Raw genomic sequence first — 23,312 nt, 5'->3', positions numbered from 1 at the left:
AAACAGGGATCGACAACCGACCCTGAAGGTTTTTCATCCGTCAAAATGTTAACATATATTTCCTTAAACAGGCATGCAAACATTTGCATCACAGGGAGCTGAGGGTAATGCCCCGATTTTCCCCTTTCCCTTTCTTGTGTCTTTAATATATATGCATGCATTAAGGTTTTACGGTAACTTTTGAAGAACTGGGTGATTGCGATGGGTTTGCAGTTGCTGATCTTGTGAGCCAGCGTGCCTTGTGACACAGTGCTGTGCAAGGAGAAAACTCACTAGCTTCAATGTTTTGAGCAGGTCTATTTTATGCCAAGATCAGGGAAATATGAAAAGTGCAATGCTGGGCATAGCACAGGCCACAGAAATGCGTTATGGCACACAGAGGAGAACAAAAAACCAAACGCCTGGGCCGCACAGGAATGGGAAAGAGGAAGTTGAAATAGATACGTAAAGAGGGAATTTTGGTACAATGATTTTAACTTTGCATGTGGAAGTGAAAAATAAGAGTTATTGGTGACAGACGGGAGAGCACTGAAGTGAGAAATGCAGCCTCCTGTAGAAGGAAAGGCTGGTGAGATACCTGCGACTGGAGACCTCTCTCTTATTATGGGAGGTAGCTATGGCTGGGGAATAAGCATCAGAGATCAATCAAGTAAAAGAGCTGCTGATCCTCTTTGGAAAGACCAGTGTGATTAGAAACTAACAGAAATAAGACTGGGCTGTGACAAGTTTGAGTCAATTATAACTGCATGGACATAAGCTAGAAAACATTAAGAGGAAGGAAAAATATCGAGCTGCAGCTCAGAGGACATGATGCAGGACTACTTCCTTTTAGAATGTGTAAAAGAGGAAACAAAAACTAGCTTCTTTTTTTTTTTTTCTGTCTCTGTTGGAGTTTTTTTGTTCGTTGGTTTGGTTTTTTTAGTTGTAGTCCTGAAGTTGCTACTGTGGACTTAATTGGGGGGAAACCAACGTGATCTAAAACAGGTATGATAGAGGACCTAATTCAAGCTCGTACTTTTACCAGAGTAAATCTAGAGACACATCAAACATCCATTCAATTAGAACAGGGTAAAATTATTTTGAGAATTTGGTCCTGCTCAAGAAGATATAATAATTTTTTTCATAATTTAACCACTATGAATATTGCAGATAGATTCGCATCAGAAATGCAGCGAACCCTGTGTTCCTAAATATTTCTTTGATAGATGCTGGCACCAAGGAGCTACAACGCAAACATTTCAGATGAGGTGGAAGCCTTTGGTTGGGAGACTGTAGATTTCATTAGTGCAGATCATGTTTTTCATCCATCAGGTTGCGGGTGAGGTCTTAAGTCAACGATTTGCTTTCATGCCTCTAAATTGAAAAAAAGGAAATTGTTCAGCAAGTTGTGATTAAACATTTGATTGAGGCTGTGATGGATTCATTATGAATTTGTGCTGGGGCAGCTCTATTTGGAGTGGTGGGAGGAAAAGATAGGGAACTGGTGCAGCTGTGTGGACTCTGACCCTCTGCATCCATGAGACAATTGGCTTGGTTTTGTTTTCTCTTGACTTTACATTTCCATTGTTACGCTTACTTTATTGTAGCATAAAAGGAATGCTACTGGTGTAAATCAGACCCAAACTGGTTCCTGTTACTTGAATTTATTTATTGGCAATACACGATATGCTGTGTATTTTAGCAGTGCGTTAATGTAGAAACTTTTCTGTATCTCTGCAAACTAGGAATGGAAGCAACTCCTGTTTTTCCCCAACAGCTTCTAGTCTACATAGATTTTTGCTGTTGCTGCTTTTTCCTATTTTATCGTGTTACTTGTTGATCTTCCGCACCCCAAATTAAATGTGACATAATAAAGCTGAAGCTTCTGCTCCTTGATTTCCTAGGTGGTGGCCTTGGGAGATGTACCCGATGGGACACTGGTAACAGTGATGGCTGGAAACGACGAAAACTACTCCGCAGAACTCAGGAATGCCACAGCTGCCATGAAAAACCAAGTAGCAAGGTTCAACGACCTCCGATTTGTGGGTAGAAGTGGAAGAGGTATGTGTTTGCTCTCAGCTACACTTTGGTCACATTCACCGGTTATGTAAAGTTCTGGTTACATAGAGGGAATTTAAAGACGACGTTTATTGAGTTTTCTATGACAGGGAATGTTGCAAGATCTGGCACAGGCCAATTCCAAAGGCACAGAATTAGCTATATGTTTGGGGGTTTTTTTGCCTTATTGTAGCCTGTCATGTATGTCACTTCAATGTTTAAACACTGAAATCTCGTTTGAAAAAAAAAAGAAAAAATCACATAGACAGCAAGTTGCATTTTGACTCTAGAAGCCATTCTGTTAAATTTAGAACAGCACATTATTAACCATGTTTAAATCTCATATTTTCAAGTTAAAATGAGAATTTTCAGCTTGTGTAAAAGCTCGCAACCATCTTGGGGCTCTCAGGCATTCTCTGCAAAATCTGGTCACTGTAACAGAGTGAGTCAACCGAAAATTATGGGTAATTCCAATACAGATCTAAATATTTTCTGGCTTCATCATGACCCGGTGAAGGCATAGGGCACTTTTTCTGACCTTTCTTTCTCTGAAATAGATACAGAACAATACATAGTAGTCCTGTTAGTTAATATACTCCTGCAAGGTGTGTGTGATAGGACAGAAGAGATGAGCTTAATATCCAACTTGCTGTACCTCTGTAATTACTGGTACATAGCAAATAAAAGGGCCTCATGAGTGTAAGTAACAAATAAGAGTCAAAACTGACTTAGACTAGAACTATATAAAAATGTTGTTAGGAAGCTGCAAATAGTATCTGAGACAGGTGGCTCGTGTCGTGTGTGAGTGGGCAGGTGCACAAAACTTGATCCAAAAGCCCGTAAAATCAACAAGAAGGACCCTTCACACCTTCGCTCTTTGGCCCCATTCTATGATCTTAAACCACATAAAATTTCAGGCAATCATGTTTACCTTTCTATTACAACCTTATTTTAAGCATTCCTCTTGCATTACTGCCCTTATTGCTGTGAGAAGAGTCCTCTGCCTGTGTCGGGGGAGGTCAGTCAAACCCACAGAAGAAGCTGCAGAGCTGTTGCTCAGGAAAAAGCTCAGTGAAAAGATCAACCTCTCTCTTTTAAGGTCAAGAAAGAAAAGCTGTCTCATCTTCCATGTGACTTCAGATCTTATTTATGTACATATTTTTCTTTCGTTTCATTTGTATCTTTAAGTAAAATTGAAAAGTAGCATTATGGTGTTCCAAACAGCAGTGTTATTTAGGGACGATTCAGTGATGTAGCACTCACAAATCAAAATTATAGTGTCTGCTGCACTTCAGTAGCTTTCTGTATACTACCTTTTTCAGCAACATGTGCGTTGATGTCTCTCTAAACCAGATTAAGCATTTGGGGCTTGCTGATCCCTACTCACCATTTTGACCTCCCTCTTTCCTCATATGAGCACCTGAGACATCTCCTGATGTGTAGTTGCATGCTTACGAACACGAACGGAGTTCTGAGCATGCTTCAGGAGAGTTACGAGGGTGACACACTTCTGCTTGCTTACTCTCAAAATGTTTTACTCCAAAAGGGAGACGAGTCAGGCTTCAGACCGAGGAAGTTATCCTGATTATACACAACAGCCTTTATTTGCCTTTGAAGTGAAACGCATCTGTAGATATTCTTCCAATATAAATAAAGTCAGCAATTGTGGAAGAACACGGCCCTGTTGAAACACAGATGCAAGCAGTAAGTACATTTGAAGAATAAAATACCAACCCCATTCCTCTGTATCCTGCAGCATTTTGAGCTGGGGATACAGAGAGATGTCATTTAGATCATGTTGTTTGGGCTGTCTTCAAAATGCACTTGGTGGAAAACACCCACAGCTGAGAATGTAGCTTCGTAATGCTAGCAAAGAATAATAATAGGGTAATGCAGAGAAAATTATATCCATTTACTGAAAACATAAGAGATGCTGTAATGTCTAAAAGTATCAGTCATTAAACATGTTCATTTGTTATATTAAAGGTTCCACCTTTTCAGTAAATGGAATTTGCATTATGATTCAGAGATGACTGTTTAGAAGATTCAAATGAATAGCTGGCAAAGTGGCGGAGAAGCTAATAAAAACAAACCTGTAGTTCAGTTCCTGGCCATGGTAGTGAAGCTGGAAATCATAACAGTGAACTGTGTGAGCTTCAGGGTCAAAATCCCGCAGCTGAGAGAGAACAGTCCCTATTCATACAGAAAATCTTGGCAGGGAGCGTCGCTGAGCTGCTTTGCCATAAGAAAGTGCTAGTGGCTTGTCACTCGTGCACAGATAGAAACCTTGTATGCTGTGTGACATTCGGGTGCTCGAGATTCTTTAAGCAATGGAGTGATGTGGGAATGCTGCATGCTATTAGTCAGTCTTCGAGGTTAAATCTCATCACCTCTGTTGGCTGCCCATCTCTGGAGCGAGTGACTAATGTATGCTTTTGTTTACTCCTTGAACAGGGGATTGTTTTCCAAAGGTGGGGATTGTTTGCATTTGGTATGGGATTTCTGAGGTGCTGTTCTGTTGAATTTGTATAAAGCCTAAAGCATAAGGTAGCTGCTTCAAAGGGCATTGCTTCCTTTGATACTTCGCTGGAGGAAAATTAACTGAAACTTTGTTTGCTATTTAATATTTGAGTTTGAATAAGCTCAGTTGCCACCAGTGATAATGTGATGCCAGGAGTATTATGTGAATAGGGATTGAAAGTTCACGTCGGTTACGGTCAGGGTGGACGCTCTTTATGTACCTCAGGTGATTTAAAATCCCTGCCGGAGTATAAGGAATGGCTTTGACCGGTGAGAGTTCCCAGTGCATGGGTTATCACCCAGGGGTAACCATCCACATTAAATGCCTTGTTGAACCGATGGTAAGCCACTGCTCTCTCCCTTTTAAGAGAGTAGGAAATTGTCATACTTGGCATTCTTAATAAATAGTTTAAATTTTCTGCTGTGGGCTTTAAATGAAATCTGGCAAGACAGTCTGATGGCTGTTTCAAACATAAGGCTATTGTCCACATTTTTATCTCAGTGAATAAGCAGCTCGGCGCTGACTGTCAGAGAGTTATGGCAGTTCCCTCTGTTTGGGGGTCTGATCCCACCTGTCTGTCAGAGCAGACACACCAACCAGATATTGGCCAAAGCTTGAAGAACTGAACTGCATTACAGTGTTCATTTCATATCTGACAGCAAGTGCTTGCCCCCTTTGCTCTGTCTGTGCCTGTTGTTCAGTGTAAAAACAAAACAAAACAAAACAAAAAAAAATACCCACTTAATTTTCTTGACACCCAGAATGGGAACTGAGAATATTGCAGGTCACCTGAAACATCGAGATGTTGTATAAAAGCAATTTGGCTCACTTTTGTGAACAAAACAGATTTACATTGGAATTGGCTGGTCTCCAGAGTTACTATTCCTCACCCTAGTTTGAGAATGCTACTGGGAAAACCTGCCTGTCTGGCTTGTAAGCCCGAGTAAGTAATTTCTGAAAGAAAAATGTACTTTAAAACTTCAGCCAATCTCAGCCCCCTTTGCCTGATTACTTGGTTAAAAAAAAATTAATCTTTATTTTCCTCCTTCCGTTCAAAAACACTTCAAACTTCAAAATGCTACTACTGCAAAGTACTCTGTTTTCTTAATGTGTAATGAACTGGTTTAGGTTACTATGATGAAATAAATCTGATGCAAAAAGCCTGACACCATAGAAGCTCATTGGATAAAATTAAAAATAAATAGTTATTTTGGAGAGGGAAACTTTTGTGGCTTGGTAAGCATTACATATTTTCCTCATGGAATCATTAATCCCAGTAACTATCTTCTTTGTAGAATGTAACATTATAAAAAAAAAAAAAATCAAACAACAAATAAACATGTTTTCAAGATGAAAAAAGTATTAATAGGTTGTCATAATAGTAGTTCATAGGGAAGTGTCTTGGCTTGCTGCAGAAGATCTCAATCTAAAGCCAAGATCTGGAGCTGGAGCTTTGTGATAGCTTTCCAGCAAGGTCTGTTTGGAAACTGCATCTTAGAAAGGACTGAAAATTAAGCCTATGTATATGTTTCCTACCAACTATTGGGATTAGATGCGTGAATAAACTTTGCAATAGTTTTCAGTTTTTACAGAGCCAAAGAAGTACTCCTTTTCACAGGAGTAGCTGGTAGGAGAACAGGAGAGGGAGATATTACGAAGCATAATCAGAAGTTTCTGCCATCAGGACTCTTCTTTCTGGATATAATTTTGGGGAAGAAAACTCAGTTTGAGCTGGAATCTCGAAAATACTTTAAACCCAGAAATTATTAGCCTGGGTTTCGAGTCCAATTATTTCTATCTGTCTTTTGAATTCGGAATTTTGCTCCTTCTGTGCAGCTTCAGCGTGTGGTTGCATTATTTAAGCACTTTGTTAAATTGTTTTATTTTTACTTGAACACATTCAAAATTATAAAAGTATGTGCAAAACAGAGGAGGATGCTATTCAACAGGATCGTAAAATCAGTAGTAAGCAGCCGACTGGGTCTTGGTCCAAACCATTGGAATGCTTCAGGGTGACGCGGTATCAGATACTGGAGTAACAATGAACCGCGCTTGCCAGACAGGACAAAAATAGAAGAAATCCAACAGCAATCAAAACTGAAAAAAAGGGTCAATTGACAGAGTTTAAAAACAACTGCATATTTATACTTGGGATTGATAAGGATGTGGCGCTAGCAGGGTGCTATGGCCAGTGGGAGAGCGTCTGGCTGTAGAGAAACAGTCAGCTCCTTTGAGTCATCCTGCAGCCCTGCCACCGTGCTGGGTACGGGCAAGGCTGGCATGGCCCTTGGGGTGGGAAAACTGGAAATCTGCCATGCTGCTCACCTGGGGCTGCCACTGCCCATTCTGCTGCTGTCTGTCCTGCCACTGCCTGTCCTGCTGCCTGTGGGCGGCAGCTGAAGGAAGGGGCCACACTGCTGGTCCTCACTCTGAGTGTGTGATGGAGGGTCCGTGTTTAGCACAGGACTCTTCTTCCTCCAGTCTGTTCTGAATGGTGAATTTTGCTCTGAAAGACAGAAGCCAGAAGCAGTAATTTCTTTTTAAGGGACTTAGGGTCATTAATTTTAATCAGAATTTCTGTGGAAATCAAGTAGCCATGGAAGAATTCAGTGTGCAGAGGTGCAGAGGAGGCGATGTGTATTTCAAGTCAAATCATAGAATCATAGAATAGTTTGGGTTGGAAGGGTCCTTCAAAGCTCGTCTAGTCCAACCCCCCTGCAGTGAGCAGGGACATCTTCAACTAGATCAGGTTGCTCAGAGCCCCATCCAGCCTGGTCTGGAATGTCTCCAGGGATGGGGCATCCACCACCTCTCTGGGCAACCTGTGCCAGTGTTTCACCACCCTCATTGGAAAAAATCTCTTCCTCATATCTAGCCTGAATCTTCCCTCCTTTAGTTTAAAACCAAATAGCTGGGGTTGGTGCTAGATTGATGAGCAAACCTGTCTCTTTCAAGACGATGGCTGCCTCAGTGCCGACCTTTGGCAGGGACATAGTGGCAGGAGCAGGGAAGGGGAAAAGACTTTCTCATTACACCAGTGCCACCCGAGTTGTCTTCGGCACACACTCGCTACGTGCAGCCAGCTTTGCATGAATCGCTGATTGTGTAAAAAAATATATGTATGATGCAGCTCCACATGGGGGTTTGACTCGAAAAACATCATGTGGTCTGTGAGGCCGAGCGTGACTGTGGATGGTTTTGCCAGCTCCCAGACACTCTCTGCTGGGTTACTTAAAATTTTGTCTGGGTGAAAAAAATCTTGATCAGAAAGTGTCAACAGGAGAAAAATAATGGCAAAGCGATTTGGAGAACTTCCTGTCTCCGGGAGCATTACTGCTGTAAACAGTGGCCATGCCAAGTGCTGAACCACTGCCCTCAGTCCAATAACAATAAATCTATTTTTTGGTTCTGCAGAGCTCTGCTTGTACATTTTTGAAACTCAGGCTAACGACAAGGATGAGGCAGACACTGTCCTCTGAGCTTTTTTTTTTTTTTTTTGCTGTAATAAAAGGAATTTGCCTTACCAGGACGCTGCTTAGGGAAAACAAAGTACCTCTCTAGATGAAGAGGTTACATAGTTTCAGGAGATTTGTTGGCTCTTCAGCCCTTTTTTTTTGTCTTTGTTTTTATTTTGCTTTTTATTTTAGTGTGCTTTCCTTCAGAAGCTGCTTGAGTTCTGGTGAAAAAATATTTAATTTTGTGTGTACCTGTATAGGTATGTACCTGCATTACAACTCAGATAACAGCTGCTATGTTTTCATCACGATAAAATAATTCTGAGAGATGATCTAGGGCACTGGCTTCAGGGATGGCTAGTGAACTTCATATGACTACCCTATGGCATGCAGTTCTTGTCAGCTCACTCAGGATTAGCAGAAATGAGGATGCTGCAAGTCAGTGGTTTACAATTGCTGTGAAGAGAGGCTTTTCCAGCATAGTCATGTGCATAAGCCCTCAACAGTGAATCAGTCTCTGTTCCCTTCTAAAAACCCTTTAGCAACAGTAAAAGAAGACTTTTTTTTTTAGTGCTGTGTGACTCTCCACCTCTTTTGCTCCCATCCTACTTCTCTCCTAGTTTTCCCATCATATTATTTCAACACAGTTTTCTCAACCTCTCCAAAATGACCTTATTCCCTTCATCTCTGTCCTGCATCAATCTCTGTCTCCTCCTTCCTCTACTGATGCTCTTTCTGCCTGACACCTTTGAGAGCTGCTGCCTCTCAGCAGAGGCTGGAATTCCTGTGTGAGCTTTTATCACAGGAGCAGGTTTTGGCCTCAAAGTGTGCTGCTGGGGACTATCCTTAATTCCTTTCACCCTTTCCTACCATTCTCTTCAAGGATGGGGAGCTACCTGCCATGTTGTGAGGGGATGGAGTAAACAGTGCATGCGGGAAAGGGAGAGAGTTCAGAAGACTGAGTCGAGAAGGAGGGAAGCAGCTGCTTTGAAGTCTGGATGCCATAAGGGCTCTTCAGCAGGGCAGTGCTTGGAGCAGTGTGTATGCACATCAGTTCCCTGAAGTTTAGGGAGGAACTGAAGGAAACACTTTGGCAAGGGCACAAAGTTTCCACAGGCTAGACTTTATGCACCACAACTCTGACAAAGCCATATCCATATCTGTGACCACAGAGGTTGCTCTATATTTGAAGGTTGTCTCTGGTGGAACTTGGCAGGTTCCAAGTTCATAATGGCAGTGTTATCTCCCCCATCGCTGACTGCATGGATATCCATCAAGTGACCCCAGGCCTCTTTGGAGCTCTGAAATCAATGCGCATTGCATTAGTGTAATGACAGCATGGAGGAGTCCTTCGTCTAAGAAAACAAACTCACAGTAAACAGTGCCAGTGCACACTCCTGTGCTCAGCTAGCCACTGAAGAAGTGACTTGTCAGGTTGTCTTCTGGTGTTCACCTGCTTCAGGCCACTGCAGGAGGAAGTCCCTCTTTTGCTAAAATGGCCCTGATGATCATAAAAGTGCTCCATGCCTTTCATATTCAGAGCAGTTAATTGCTCTTCCAGTGAACCCACACCTTCCCTGTTTTCTGTACCTCTCTTCCTTCAGCCATGCTGGGAGGTCATCATCTTCATCACTCCACAGAGCAAGGAGCATTTTTGTTCCCAGCTCCAGCTTCATACCAGAGCACTAAAGTATGCCAGCATCTGTCTGGTCAGGTAGCCAGGTTGGGGCTGATTCCAAATGAAAACAGTACTGGAAAAAGGGAGAAGGACTGAGACAAAATCCAGGTCTCATGGTGCTTTGTCTAGTTTTACAGGCAAATACACCATGATATGGAGATGTCTCAGAACAGGACCTGCTAAAACCCACAACACCCATTACACCAAGCTTTTCCCACTCTCACAATTAGGCAAAGGATGAGAACAGAGTTTTGAGGGGTGAAGAAATCATGGGTTCAAACACAAAAGCAGTCCTTGGAGAAGACACTGGAATGAGGCACCTCCCCTCATCTCAAACATTGCAGCCACCAGCCCCAGGAGCCAGGTGTGTGCCTCCCCTATGCTCGAAGGACCTCTCCACCCAAAGGGCCTCCAGCCAGGGAACAACCGGGTTTGAGGACTCTGCCACCCCACCGCAGCCATCTGGCCAGGATACACTTCTTTGGGATGTGCAGTGTATGTCCGAGGCACGTCCTACAGAGCAGGGAACGCCCCTGGGGAAATACCCTCATGCTGAAAGCAGGAGAAGGGGCCACCATGAGAGGCTGACTCAGCAGTTGAGCCCCAAGCAGCAGCTCCCAGACCAAACTGCCCCAGGAGAGGGGTAGAGGAGGGCTCAGGCTGTGGGTCAGGACCAGGCTGACCATGCTGAGGTTTTCCTTCACAGAGGCTAAGCTTGTGGCCTCAAGGGCACAGAGCTGTTCAGCAGGGGAAGCCCCCTCAGATATCCACTGTATCTGCTGCTAGGCATCACCTGGGTAGGGGGGGTGGGAGAGGTGAGGGGTGTAATTTTGGACTTAAACATTTAAATCAAACCTCAATCCCACTTCAGGCAGCTAAATCCTTTTGTGAATCTGGGCCTTAACCTTTTCATCTCTCTTTCATCACTTATCAAATGGGGGTGCTAATTTCTACCTCAAAAAGCTTACTAATGGTTTGAAATTATACCTGGGTTAAGGACTACTATTAGGCTTAAAGATCTCAAGGCATTTTCTGTGAGAAGGTAGTAGCTTTGCATTTAATTAATTTTGTTTTCAACTGTCCTTTCCAACTGGTGCTCCTGTTGCTCTTTTTCCCTTTCCCTGAACCATTCAGCAGTGAACACAGCAGTCTGCTGAATGATCGTTTCTTCATTCCACCCTAGAGCTGGATGTGCTTTGCGGAGGCTAAGTCATTTCTGAATGCTTATTCACAAACAGCCCAAGCTCTGGTAGGGAGAAACACTTCATTTAAGACTAAAACGATATTGCGGTAAGAAAAAAAAAAATCTGAATTCCCTGAAGTGTAGTAGGTCATGGCTTGAAAGCAGAGGTTCAGTTTTTGAAGTAGCCTACTCATTGGAGCACCAGAGATTTCCATCAGAGTGACCTTTGGGGAAAAATCATTCCACCCCGTCAAAGTCTTTGTTCAAACTTCAGTGACGTACGTTTGTATAAATCGCGTATGTACACTGCAAGTCTTAAAAATATTTTAACAATAAGCATTGCATTCTAAGACTCAAACTGTAATCTTGCGCTGCCACTCTGCTGTAGAGGCCGGGCACCCCAGAGCATCTCATTCTTCTTATGCTGTAATTATCGTCTCCACCCAAGTTCACAAGAATTTTATAGTGGTTACTGCAGCAACTCCACTTGTTAGAAGCTGCTTGGCTTTTCCATTAAAAGGTCTTCCCCCCATCCCAGTCTTTTAATACTATAATCCATTTTCCAAACTTTCTGCAGGCTTTCTGTCTAAGAAAGCATCCCAACGCAAAAATTCAGTTAAAACAGGTCACATGGGTTGTCTTTCAGAACAGGATGGAAAACCACTTTTTTTATATATTGTCAAACATTTTTGTTACTCTAGTGCACGCACTCACACACACACATACACATATCACCTCCATTATAAAGCCTAAAAGCTGGTATTTACATAGGATGTAAACCTAAGGATGCTGAAGTACAAATAATGTTCCTGCCAGCCAAATTCCCACCACAGCTTGAAATAGTCTTTCTTCTGAAATTAGGCAACATCACAATGTAGGGGGATTTCTGGTGGTTTTGTGTGTTTGTGGATTGTTGATGTTGGCATACAAAAGTCACTAGTGTCTCAGCTAACTACTGGGTGTCACCCTAGGCTGACTATTGTAGGACACCCTGTCTTCAGAGACTTCTGTCTTGCCACTCCACTCCTAAATTTCTTGACCCTATGCCTCTTCTCCTTAGTTAGCACATTTATATCCTTTCCCATAAGCTGAGAGTTATTTCCCTATCTGCTTTCTGCTGCAGCTCCCTTCCTGACAAATGGCCATGACCATTTAGTATCCACACCTGGTATGTCCTGCTACTGAACTGCCAATTTTTCTCTGAACAGAAGTGCATTTTAGATCCAAGTTTCTTAAGCAGAGAAGGACCATCAGATGCTTCACAGGCAAACCTACACACACACCATTGGGTTGTCAGGGAAGGAATTAGCACAGAGGGCCCTGCAAGGCCGGAGGAGGTGATGGATGGTATCATCATGACAACACATGGAACTGGGAAGTGAAACCACTCATCAGCACAGAAGTGAAACTGGCTGCACACAAACTCTTGTCAAACTGAAATGTAAACAACTGCCCCCCTCACCCAAAAAAAAACAAAAGAAAAAAGAAAATTTGTGGCTGTTTTAGTGAACTGAGTCCCACTCTTGCAGTCCTTGAAAATGTGAGTGATCCCTGTTTATGCAATGGAGAATCACTCTTCTGAGGGGTTCCGATCCAATACTGCAGGTGTTAGTTGTTACAGTAACGGGAAAAAAAGCAGTGTTCAGGCAAAGGTGTGATTTTTTGAGTTGATGGTGACATGTTTCTGGGGTGCAGGGTGCTAGCATTTTTTGTTTATGTCAGCAGGAAGATCATAGAATCATGGAAGGGACCCACAAGGATCACTGAGTCCAACTCCTGTCCCTACACAGGACAACCCCACAGTTCACACCATGTGTCTGAGGGCTTGTCCAGTCTCTTCTTGAACACTGTCAGGCTTGGGGTTGTGACACCTCCCTGGGGAGCCTGTTCCAGTGCTCCACCACCCTCTGGGGGAAGAACCTTTTCCTCATGTCCAACCTAAACCTCTCCTGGCACATCTTCCTGACATTCCCTTGAGATCTGTCACTGGTCACTAGAGAGAATATATGTTCTTTTTTCTAAGGAAAGGGATTTGAATGTTGGTGCCATTGTAACATAGCAAAGCAAGGGAAAAGAGACTTTAGAACATGCTACCTGTGTGGGCATTTTGCAGTGCAAGGGACAGGTCCTGTAGCATGCCTGTCATACTCAATGACAAGGGGCATGCATAAAACATTGCTGTGTGACACTAACATGTGTCTGCTGCAATAGCTGCTGAGGGCCTGAGTCACTTTTATTTTAACAGCTGTAGGTTACACCACATATAGAACCAGCTTCTGTATCTATTTTGTTAAATATTTCATGTCCACAGCTTGCAGGCTTAGGATTATGTCTTTGACTTATGAAATAAGAATATTGTCAGGAATGATTTCTAGAAGAGTGTCAGGGACTGTCCTTATCACCCACGTAATGGTTTTAAGATAAAATTCAATTTTAGTGCCTGTTTAGGTTGAGAGCCTCTCTATTAATGTTACTTGATTTCAGCTGTGTAATTTCGGTTGCTTAATATAGTTCCTGTGTTGCCTTAGGTTGAATGTACGTACACTTCACCAAAATAATTCCTTGAAATTCTACCCCAGGCACAGCCTTCTTCTAGCATTCTAGATCCAGGAGTCCCCAGAGCTGTGGCAGGAGAGGCAGGCGACTCTGCTGTTCTTCACCACAGCATTTGACATGTTAGCTGGAAAAAAAAAAAATCTTGGAGAATGGGTAGGGAGGAACAAAGAGTGAAGTGCAGGTCTTAGTTAAGCACTCGGTTGTGCTGCAGGGAGCTGGGAAAGAAAGAAAAGGGGAGAAGCCAGAGCCAGCCATGCTCCTGCAGTAACAAGTTTCTTTTCCACAACTTCTTGCAAAACAAATTCAGTAGTACATAGCTGGGTCCAAGTTTGCAGCTGGGCCACTTTTGGCCATTTGCATGACAACTTGGCCCCGTATAAATTCAGAACAAAACACCTATTGATTTAATGCGATGGAGATTTCATTCTGGGTAAGTAGATGCTATGTAAACACACATATAAGAACTTCCTGGAGTGAGACACTCAAGAGAAATGTTCAAAAGTATAGCTTTATGTTGACCCAGGCTGGTTTGGCAGGAGGCAAGTGGGTGTATTTCCCAAATCTCCAACTTCACACACTCTTACACCAGCAGAACATTCATATAAATACAAAAACAGATCAATTGCCTGTGACACTGATGTGCGTGGGCAGTTCTTGTATTTCTATGGGTAATCACCCTGATTTGCTGACATTTCCCCATGTTCACATTTTTCTGTTTGGACCACTGGTCTGTGGCAGTCAGAATTTGTAAACCATCTACAGCGTGGTAGCAGATGAGGTGAATAACAGTTTTTCCTCATATTTAAATTCAGTGGTATCTGTGGTGCTGATGGTAAACAAATTATGTTATTTTTTTGATGCCGCTTATTTCAGCTACAGCTTTTTTCTGATGAAGCAGCCACTGGGCCAAACATAACAGGCAAAGTTATATTCTGACTGTGTGAAACTGTCTCTAGGGGCAGGAGAAAATAGTCACCACCTGAGCACAGAATTTGGACTTGTGCAATTTTTTTGCAATTGGACATGCAACTTGAACACGCAAATTGAACACCTACAAAAATATTTCACGTGTATGATAAGCATCAGCTAACTAATGAAGGGTCAAATTATATTGGACCTTCTCATCCTATTGATTACATTTGGAGTATTCAGCAGCTTAAGTGGTAAGAATGGCAAAATATGGCCCTGGTGTTTAACAGTCGACACTCGAGAATGAATACACGAGCATATGTGTATTACATCCTACCCAGGGATACAGTCAGATATGTTATTAAAATACAGTAGACATCTTCACTTTGGAAGATACCCAGGAAAATGTTGTGAGAAATTGTAAAGATGTATAAAATGGATCATTTAGCATGGCTTAATAAAAGTAAGCACATAAGCATTAAAAAGTAGAAGCTGGATTAAAAAAAGAAAAAAAAAGTAGTATCATAATCTTTCTTACTAGATCCTGGAAGTCTCTCACTAATATAATAGAAATGCCTGTAATGTAATTTGTATTGCATTTGTGTATTGTATTTCATATTTTTCCATCTATACCTTTTGTTCTTGTCAGCACAAGCATTCTTGGCTCCTTTCCCATTTTTCTTCTTCTTTTTATCTAATAATTTACTGTAACAATTTAAAGCAAACAAACAAACAAAACAAAACAAAAAAAACATACTCTAATGACACATCTGTGATCATCAGAATAAATCCCAAAAGCAAAAAATTGCAACTGTGATGCCTTAATCTGTTGGTCTCGCTTTCCTCCCCACCCACCATGGACAAACTCCTGAAACGTTAACTCCATTTTTTTCTGTCCTCCTTTGGATGAACCTTCATCAATGGAATCAACGTTTCTTTTTACCTGAGAAAGAGGTGGATTAAAATTAAGAGATAGGTTCAAGATGTGGCCTCTTATTCCTAAAGAGTGTCTGTTCTCATTCCCCTTTGCATCTGCCCATGAAGCCACTTATATTTTAAGTGTGCTTTCTCACCGCTGGACCCGTCTGGTTGTGACACTGCTCGGGGATGACTAAAGCAGCACATAGGAGCTTCATGTGACTGTGTTGTCACTTGGGATTCATTTTTTCCCCCTTGGTTCCTCCCAAACATTCCCAGGGGCCGCAGCTTACAAGCCTATTGCTCCCTCTAGAGCCCTGCAGTGCTGTTTTGGGGGACCACTGTAATAATCCCTCATCATGCTAGAGGTGAGCTCACTGCTCATTCTGCTCCCAGCCTCTCTCAGATGAGATGCAGACAGAATGTAGACTTCAAGTTCCTGTGTTGCAGTGTAGAGCACAGGCACACCTTCAGATGATTGGTTCTTGGGGCCTGATCTTCACCTCTTGCTGATCCAGGAACATTATTGCTGTGTGGACAATATTATGCTTTGAGCTTCTTCTTAAGTTCCTGCAGCTTTGCAGAGCATCGGGGGATCTCATGAGGAATCCTGTAAAGTCACGAGCTGGGAACAACTGGTTTAATCCATCTGACTTGATCTGTCAAATCAGCAGTGACTCTTGAGGGCACTTCTGATAGAACAGTCTCTAGCAAACCCATCAACAGAATCTCTAGGTATAATTTCAAAAGTCAGTATTGTATTTTGGGCAGAAATTCTACTGTTTCCATTATTTTTTCTAGAAATGTTCTGACCTTAATGCTTTTGCAAAAATAAACATTACCAAGCAATTTTTCCTGCCCTAGTTGTGAGGAAAGACTTGATGGAAGCAGTGAGTCCTGTGCTCTGCCCTTACACATATGAGGGTGTGCTTGATGTCTGTGGGAAGGGTTTCCAAAGGCAGAGCCCTGTCCCACATCTGGAGAATTTAATCATTGGGCTCATGAGATGCTATGTGCCTAATATTAGGAACTGCCAGGAATAGTTACAGTGAGAGTCTCTGAAGTGCCTCTTGCACCCCAGTGAGGCACAGCTTGACATTGCCATCACCCCTCAGCCCTTCCACCATCAGCAAAGACTCATACGAAGATGCAGTAGCGATCGGCTCAGTGTACTGAGGCATACCCCATACACCCAGGGTAATTTGTATATTGTTTTCTGTAGATTTATGGGACTGTTTAACCCAGCAGGTCTCAGATTTTGATGTTAGCTAATGGAGGGCTACATGCCGGTTCACTGTGACGACTAGGATGTCATCAAATTGTCATCATGACTACTGGAGGCATCCAAACCAGGCCAGTGTTTCAAAATGTCTTCTTGGGGTGTTTGAATCCCATTTACGGTCACTAGAGAGGTCAGTCCACCACTTATGCTCTCTGATTCAGTTTTGGTGGCACTCACCCCTTCCTGAGTTGGGTGGAGACACTAAGTGCTCAGTGTAGGTCTTCCACCAACAGTTAGGAGGTCCACTTACTCAGGTATTAGAAATCATGGCATCTAATATAAACTTCAGTGCTAGGGAGCCTGAATACAGCCTCCACTGCCTAATCTGGTATTATTTCCACTGGTTTAGTCTGCTACATGTTACATATGTATGCGTGTGTATGTATGTGCATGCGCTTGTAAGTGTATTATACAAGTGTATGTTGAAAATAAAAATCTGTATCATGGCTGTATCATAATACATAAAAGCAAGGAGGAGACGTTTGTAGTCCTGCCATCATCCCAGAACAGGTATATCCATAAACCCAGATTTCACTAACAATAACTCCAATCTAAATATACCTTTCTCAACCAGACACATAAATGATGAATAATGCAGAAGCTATGAATAAAAGTGATAAAACCACTTAATAAAGATAAATGCAGATGAAACAGAATAACCAGAGAAAAAACACAGACGGAATTATTAGTAAGCAGCAATGAGTGACACATAGGTTTATGGTTATATAGTCCTGTGGTTAACCAGTATGTGGTTAATGAATAGTCTTCTGTCAACAAGAAGTAAGCTAAGTATCTTCCTGCTTTTGCCAACTTGTGTCACAACCTTATACAGGTTCTGAGATCTACTCAGTTCTGTAGGGAATCTTGAAAGTAACTTCAGGTCCCTCTTCTTTATTCTGGTCTTGTATACAGGCAATGTGGCCACATTTCATTACATTTCACTGTTGTTATAATTTTTTTCTGCATTTCTTTTCTATCTGAAAAATCCACAAGAGCCTTCTAAAGAAATAAACTGACTTTGTATTATAGCAGAACAGGAGGAGCACTTTACCTAATGCATCAGCAGTTGTTAAACAAAACAAAAAAGAAATAAACAGGAAGTAAAGAGAATAAAGTATATTTTCAAAGTCTTTTTCAGTCTTAGTGATCTAGGTGGTGTACATAATGATACAGGGAAACCATTTTTGGGAAGAAGGAAGATCCCCAGATGCCTCTGATATTTGTTAAGTCTAATGTTATGAACGATAAAGTTTTTTGGAAGGAGGTTTGTTGAATTTTATTACTGATGTCTCACGGAAAGATCTGTTGTGTTGTCAGAGAAAGAGTAACAAAACTGTAAAGCTCTAATTTGGTATTTGAAGAATGTTAAGAACACAGCCATCCTTGGTCTGGGTAGATGTAGGACCCAAGAGTGGAGCACCAAAGGCACAGGGGATCTGAAATGATTCTTGCTTCCGTTGTAATTCCTTCAGTCTCAGGGACTGGTTTCTAGTGAGGATGTGGAGGTGGGAAGACACTGGCCTGGGATTTGTGAGGCTTGTGTTTCAGCCTCTGTTTTGTCAAGGCTGTGATTCAGGATTATAGTTGGATTTAGTTGCAGCAGCTGAAGCAGCATCACTGGCTGCAGGCTTCCTGTGAGATTGTGGCCAAGACACTTTATCTCCTCACGGTTCCTCATGTGTAGAGTGAGGAGAATACCTCCCTAATTCACAGGGATGTGATGAGGACAGTTTCCAGTAACAGCTATGTGTACGCTTACCGTGATGTTGATGCAGACCATTAGCACCAAAGTAAGAACTGCATTAAGAGAAGTATTGAATTGCAAGTGAATGTGCATGGGGGGGGTTGGAATATTACTGCTAGAGGCAGGCATTTATATTTACATTAACATTTATGTTCATATTTATATTTATTTATATAGATAAATTAAGTAAACAATAAAAATGTGAAGTCTTAGAAGGGAAAAAGCTCAGCACTCAGGAGGGCTGCAGCCAAGTGGTAAAATAAAGCAGTCAGAGCTGTATGAGAAAACTCACAGAGTATGTGCCCAAAGGAGAAGTACCTTCATTATTTATAACAGTTTCTAGTTATCTAACTTGGGGTGATGTCCCTTGATGTCTCTTACTGATAATGAAGATTCCTGTCAGTATCTGAGTCCTCCATGATGCTGAGATAACTATGCTAAACCTGCTGACAGACAATGTTTTTATTGTTATCCAGGCCAAAGCCATAATGATTGCGTATGTGAGTTCTTATCAAAAATGCACTATATTACTTTTGTTATTTAAAAAATGCCTGAAGTAAATGTTGTCATTGCCCAAACACAGATCCAGGGGTAGCAGCATCTGAAGGCATTGCAGCCACAAGAGGATACAAAACGCTCCACAGCAGCCACAAAAACAGGATATTTTCCCAACTTAGAGCCATGACATGCACATATAAATTTTGAAAAGGCCTTCACAGTTTTCTCACTGAATAATAGAGAAACTAAGCATAATGCTCTGCTATGTCTTCATAAAATGTTTTAATTACCTGTGGACAAGCTGTAGGGATTTTTTTATTTTTTCCATTCAGGCTGCCCAGGGGGGTTGTGGAGTCTCCTACTCTGGAGACATTCAAAACCCACCTGGACATGTTCCTGTGTAACCTCAACTAGGTGTTCCTGCTCTGGCAGGGGGATTGGACTAGATGATCTGTCGAGGTCCCTTCCAACCCCTAACATTCTGTGATTCTGTGATTCTGTGTGATTCTGTGATTCCCATGTTTCTTGGTGTTGCAGTAGTAGATAATTTTTAAAGGGTTCTGGTGCACAATATGGAATTGATCTAATGCTAGCTTCAACCACAAAGCGTGGGATTTTACAACTTGCCTAGGGGATCTGAGCACCCAGTTCTCTTTAATTTTAACAAGCGCTGTTAATCAGATTCCTGTGGCAGTTTTGGAAGAGACAGCCACAATTTCTAAGGTTCTCTGAATTAACGCCCTTTAGAAAGTACAGATAACATACCAGCAGTCATGTATATCAGATAAACTCTACCTGTTAGGGGCAACCTCCTTTTTTTACAAACAAAGTGTAGATAATTTACATATAAATTAATTTTTTTTTTTCCAAAAGCTTTGAGTAGTTGCCACAAGGGGAATACATCCAGCACCAGGTAGTTGTGAGGTTATATACGCAGCTGCCTGGGCACATATCTATCTTCAGATACGGACAGCTAAAGTGTTTTAGTGCCATTTGGTGTGTTCAAGTGCTATTTGAAATGAGGAGTCTGCCTTTTCTCAACACATATGCTCAGTAACTTTTTTTCCTCTTGCAGGGAAAAGCTTCACGCTGACTATCACGGTCTTCACAAATCCACCACAAGTAGCCACATACCACAGAGCCATCAAGATAACAGTGGATGGACCTCGTGAGCCCAGAAGTAAGTGAACTAACATTGACATTTGCAGAAGGCCAGTTGACAGTTTAGTGTAGGTGTTCATCACTAGCCCCATGAAACGCAGCATTAACCAATGCATGTGGAGCAATGGGTGTGTTTTAATCCAAAGCTGTCCTATGAGTGGTTTTACTTATGCCTTCCCGAAGCCTTATTATTCACGGGTGTCCGGCTGATGTAAGATATGACTTGCATCGCATTTCTAAAGTATCTGCCCAGGGATGACCTGGATCATACCCAAAAGCTGACAGAAGGGATGCTGGTAAAAGGTGGGCAGCTTATACCTTGCGCATCATTTCTTGATACTCTTGCCTTTCAGATGTTAAGAGGGTTTTAAAGCATTGGAAACCAATATTTCATTGATCTAACTTGTCAGGCTCAGCCACCCTGCAAAAATAAATAAATGCTGGAAAGAGGACACCTGGTTGCTGCTTTGTGGAGTTCACTGTACCTCATGCTGTCATATAGCTTAAGAGCACCCATTCTCATAGACAGCAAACCTTTGCTCTTTTTTTTTATTTTAAGAATTAAATACAAGGAGGAGATTAATGGTTTGATATTTCCAGGGGAATATCCTTTCACACAGGAGGTTGTTTTGTTTGGTCAGCAAGGGCAGGCTGTTTTGTCTAGGGGGTGAAGCGAAGTGAGGGTGGAGCAGATCCACAGGTATAGATGCTTCTGCAGCACATGTGCTGCCTGTTACCAGAGGCAGTTGTTAACCTCAGTCACTATCCTGAATGGGGCATTTTCATATTTTTATCGAAATGCCCTGATGGAAATTGAGGTTTGTGGTTAGTTTCTTGCACTCCTTCTGCACGCTTGGCAGAAGTTCTGGTTGTTGCTTAAGTGGAATCGTCCCAGGAGAAGAGAGCAGCAGGATTCAAACACCCACTAGAGAATGAGACTTGCAGCTCGAGATTGCTTAACTGATGTGGGGGAAAAAAAAAAGAAAAGTTTGAAACTTCAACTAAAATTGCTTAGAAAACTCATGTCTTTCCTGTGCAATTTCTTCTTAAACCTTCATTTGTTTGAGTTGCATCATGATGCTGCATGCATTTAATGGAAAAATCTAACCAACAGTTTTTGGATTTGAGGACAGACTTTAAAACAAATACTGTTCTCGGGGTAAGGCTTTTTATTTAGTTTGTATTCTTTTCTGAAAATTGTGGTTGAATTGTTCTTCAAAAATATCCCTGCTGAACCCAGCAGCTGTGCACATAAAAAATATTTGTGTATGCAAGTTCCAGATTTGCATATGCAATTACCTAGGCATGTTCATAGTTTGCAGACAACAAATAAGCTTTGGTTTTTTGAATATGAGTCTGCTAGAAGGGTAAGAAACAAAATCATCCTGTGGGCATACTATTGTTTTAAATCAATTCTTCAGTTGGTGTAATAGTTAATATTTAATAAGATTCTACATTTTAAAAAGGAAATGGAGATACAATACATACTGAAGCAACATGCATATCTTCCCGACTCAAATGTGTGTAAAAGCTTCCTTGTAAATAATTTCACTTTGTCATAGGCAAATCAGCCTCATACTGGAGGAGGCTTTATGCATGTCAGGAGATCAGACTCTCCCCTCAGTAGGAATGCACAGCTCCTTTTATCGCTAAGTCATTCGTGATGCAGCGTAGAAGGGATTATACTCCTTTCATTTGTAAGTGGACTGGAAGGTCCTTGGGTCTGTCTTCTCACCAAGGGTTTCTGAATCACAGCAGCTGTTGTGATGAGTCTGGTACCTCTTCTCTTTCTGCATTCTACTGAGATAAGGATTGGCCTGATGAGATCCATAGGCTATGAAGGAAAAAAGAAGTGTATTCTCCATTCTGAGACAATTCTGATGGGTTTGGGCAGTACATTTATTTTTCTGTGCTCTGGCTCAGTGAGTATATTCTATTTTGCCTTGGTTCAATTAGATCAGTTTTATGTGTAGCCTGTCCAAAAGTAGATTGCAGGGCTGTTACCTATGCAAACTCACATATAAGACTTGCAGTCAGACATATCAAAACATGCATTCCGTGTACTGAAGGGAATTGAAATTATATCAGCCTTCTTGTATTAAGACTAGAATAAAAAGAAAAATTGCTAGATTAGAGTGTTTCTGGTTTCAGTAATCAATATTTGAGAATGTTCATACTTACAGATCCATGACTCACTCAAGCTAAAGGAATTACAGAAATACTGAGCTGTATTTTCTAAGATGTCCTGATTCAAAAGAAATATATGGAAGACAGTAATGGGAACAAAATTAGATACTGCTGTCTTACAGAGATCTAGAAAAAACATGCTGAAGTCCAAAACCAACTCCAGCAACAGCTTTTGATTAATTTACCTTATGCTTATAATGGTTCTCAGACTGTCTGAATTCTAGTGAGTGCCTGCATTCTCTGTGAAAAATGCCAGAAGGTAAGGGACATTTCTGAGGTTGAAGGCCACCTGAGACAATAGTCAGAACTTAAAAGAAGGACAATTTTTAGTGAACTTTACAGGACATAGAAATACCTTTTTTAAAAACCTTTAGGATTGATTAGCTTAAGAAATAACAGAAGCATTTTCTTTTGTCTTCAGAGAATGTTGGGTCAGGAGCAGTTTCTGAGCCAGAATAAGATAGGTTCTCAAAGTGGGCGTTTTTAATGCAAAAAGACAGTTTCTTCAACTAGGCATGCTTGGGGAAAATCTTCAAAAAGTAGTACAAAGCAGGATTTGAAACCATCTTCAGAAAGCAGAAAAATACTCAGACCAAAGGCTCCAAAAGCAAATATGCAAAGCACCGACTTTTTGGCTCACTGGGATGCATGGAAATGTCACAATAGGTGACGATAACAAGGCATATGTATTATCAGACATGCCACCTTCACTCTGCACAGAGGCCTGCAGACTTTGGGTTCTTGCATGTCCCATTATACATTTGGTCACAGTTATCGTGATGGCCAGGTTTGTGCCTAGCAGCTTCTTTGCCTGTGTAACTACCAGATTTGCATTTACAACCATGATATTTACTTCTGCACAGAACTTGCATTGTCCTTTTTTTTTGTCATTGAATTTCTGGTTGTGCTTATCCAGATGATACTTCTCATCAAATTGTCACGGCTTGTAGAGAGAGCCAAAGTACTTAAGAATCTGGCTCTTCCTCCACTGCTTTTGTTATGTGTTTTTAAAATCTCTTTTGAAACTTAGCATTTTTATTCTCCAGCTCTGAATAAATGCTTATTTTCAATATTTTTTATAAAAAGAAATAATACTGCACCGTCAGTAGGAAGGACAAGATGACCTAACCCATCATTTTCTTCTCCAACTTCTATGATTCTATGATTCATAAAGCAATTTATG

At 41.5% G+C, this 23,312-nt stretch overlaps 1 protein-coding gene across 2 annotated transcripts in view; it reads left to right on the top strand.

Annotated features, from left to right (window-relative positions):
- Positions 1 to 23,312, top strand: part of RUNX1 (RUNX family transcription factor 1) — a 178,497-nt gene that overhangs the window by 104,182 nt on the left and 51,003 nt on the right. For both annotated transcript variants that reach the window (XM_065846673.2, XM_065846666.2), the window contains exons 4-5: positions 1,884 to 2,040; positions 19,857 to 19,961. In XM_065846673.2, coding sequence (XP_065702745.1) covers positions 1,884 to 2,040; positions 19,857 to 19,961 — 262 coding nt within the window. The remainder of the gene's footprint in view (positions 1 to 1,883; positions 2,041 to 19,856; positions 19,962 to 23,312) is intronic.

Source organism: Patagioenas fasciata, chromosome 1, assembly GCF_037038585.1.
Source record: "Patagioenas fasciata isolate bPatFas1 chromosome 1, bPatFas1.hap1, whole genome shotgun sequence".
In the NCBI taxonomy this organism is placed as follows: domain Eukaryota; kingdom Metazoa; phylum Chordata; class Aves; order Columbiformes; family Columbidae; genus Patagioenas; species Patagioenas fasciata.
This window is presented reverse-complemented; position numbering and strand designations above follow the sequence as displayed.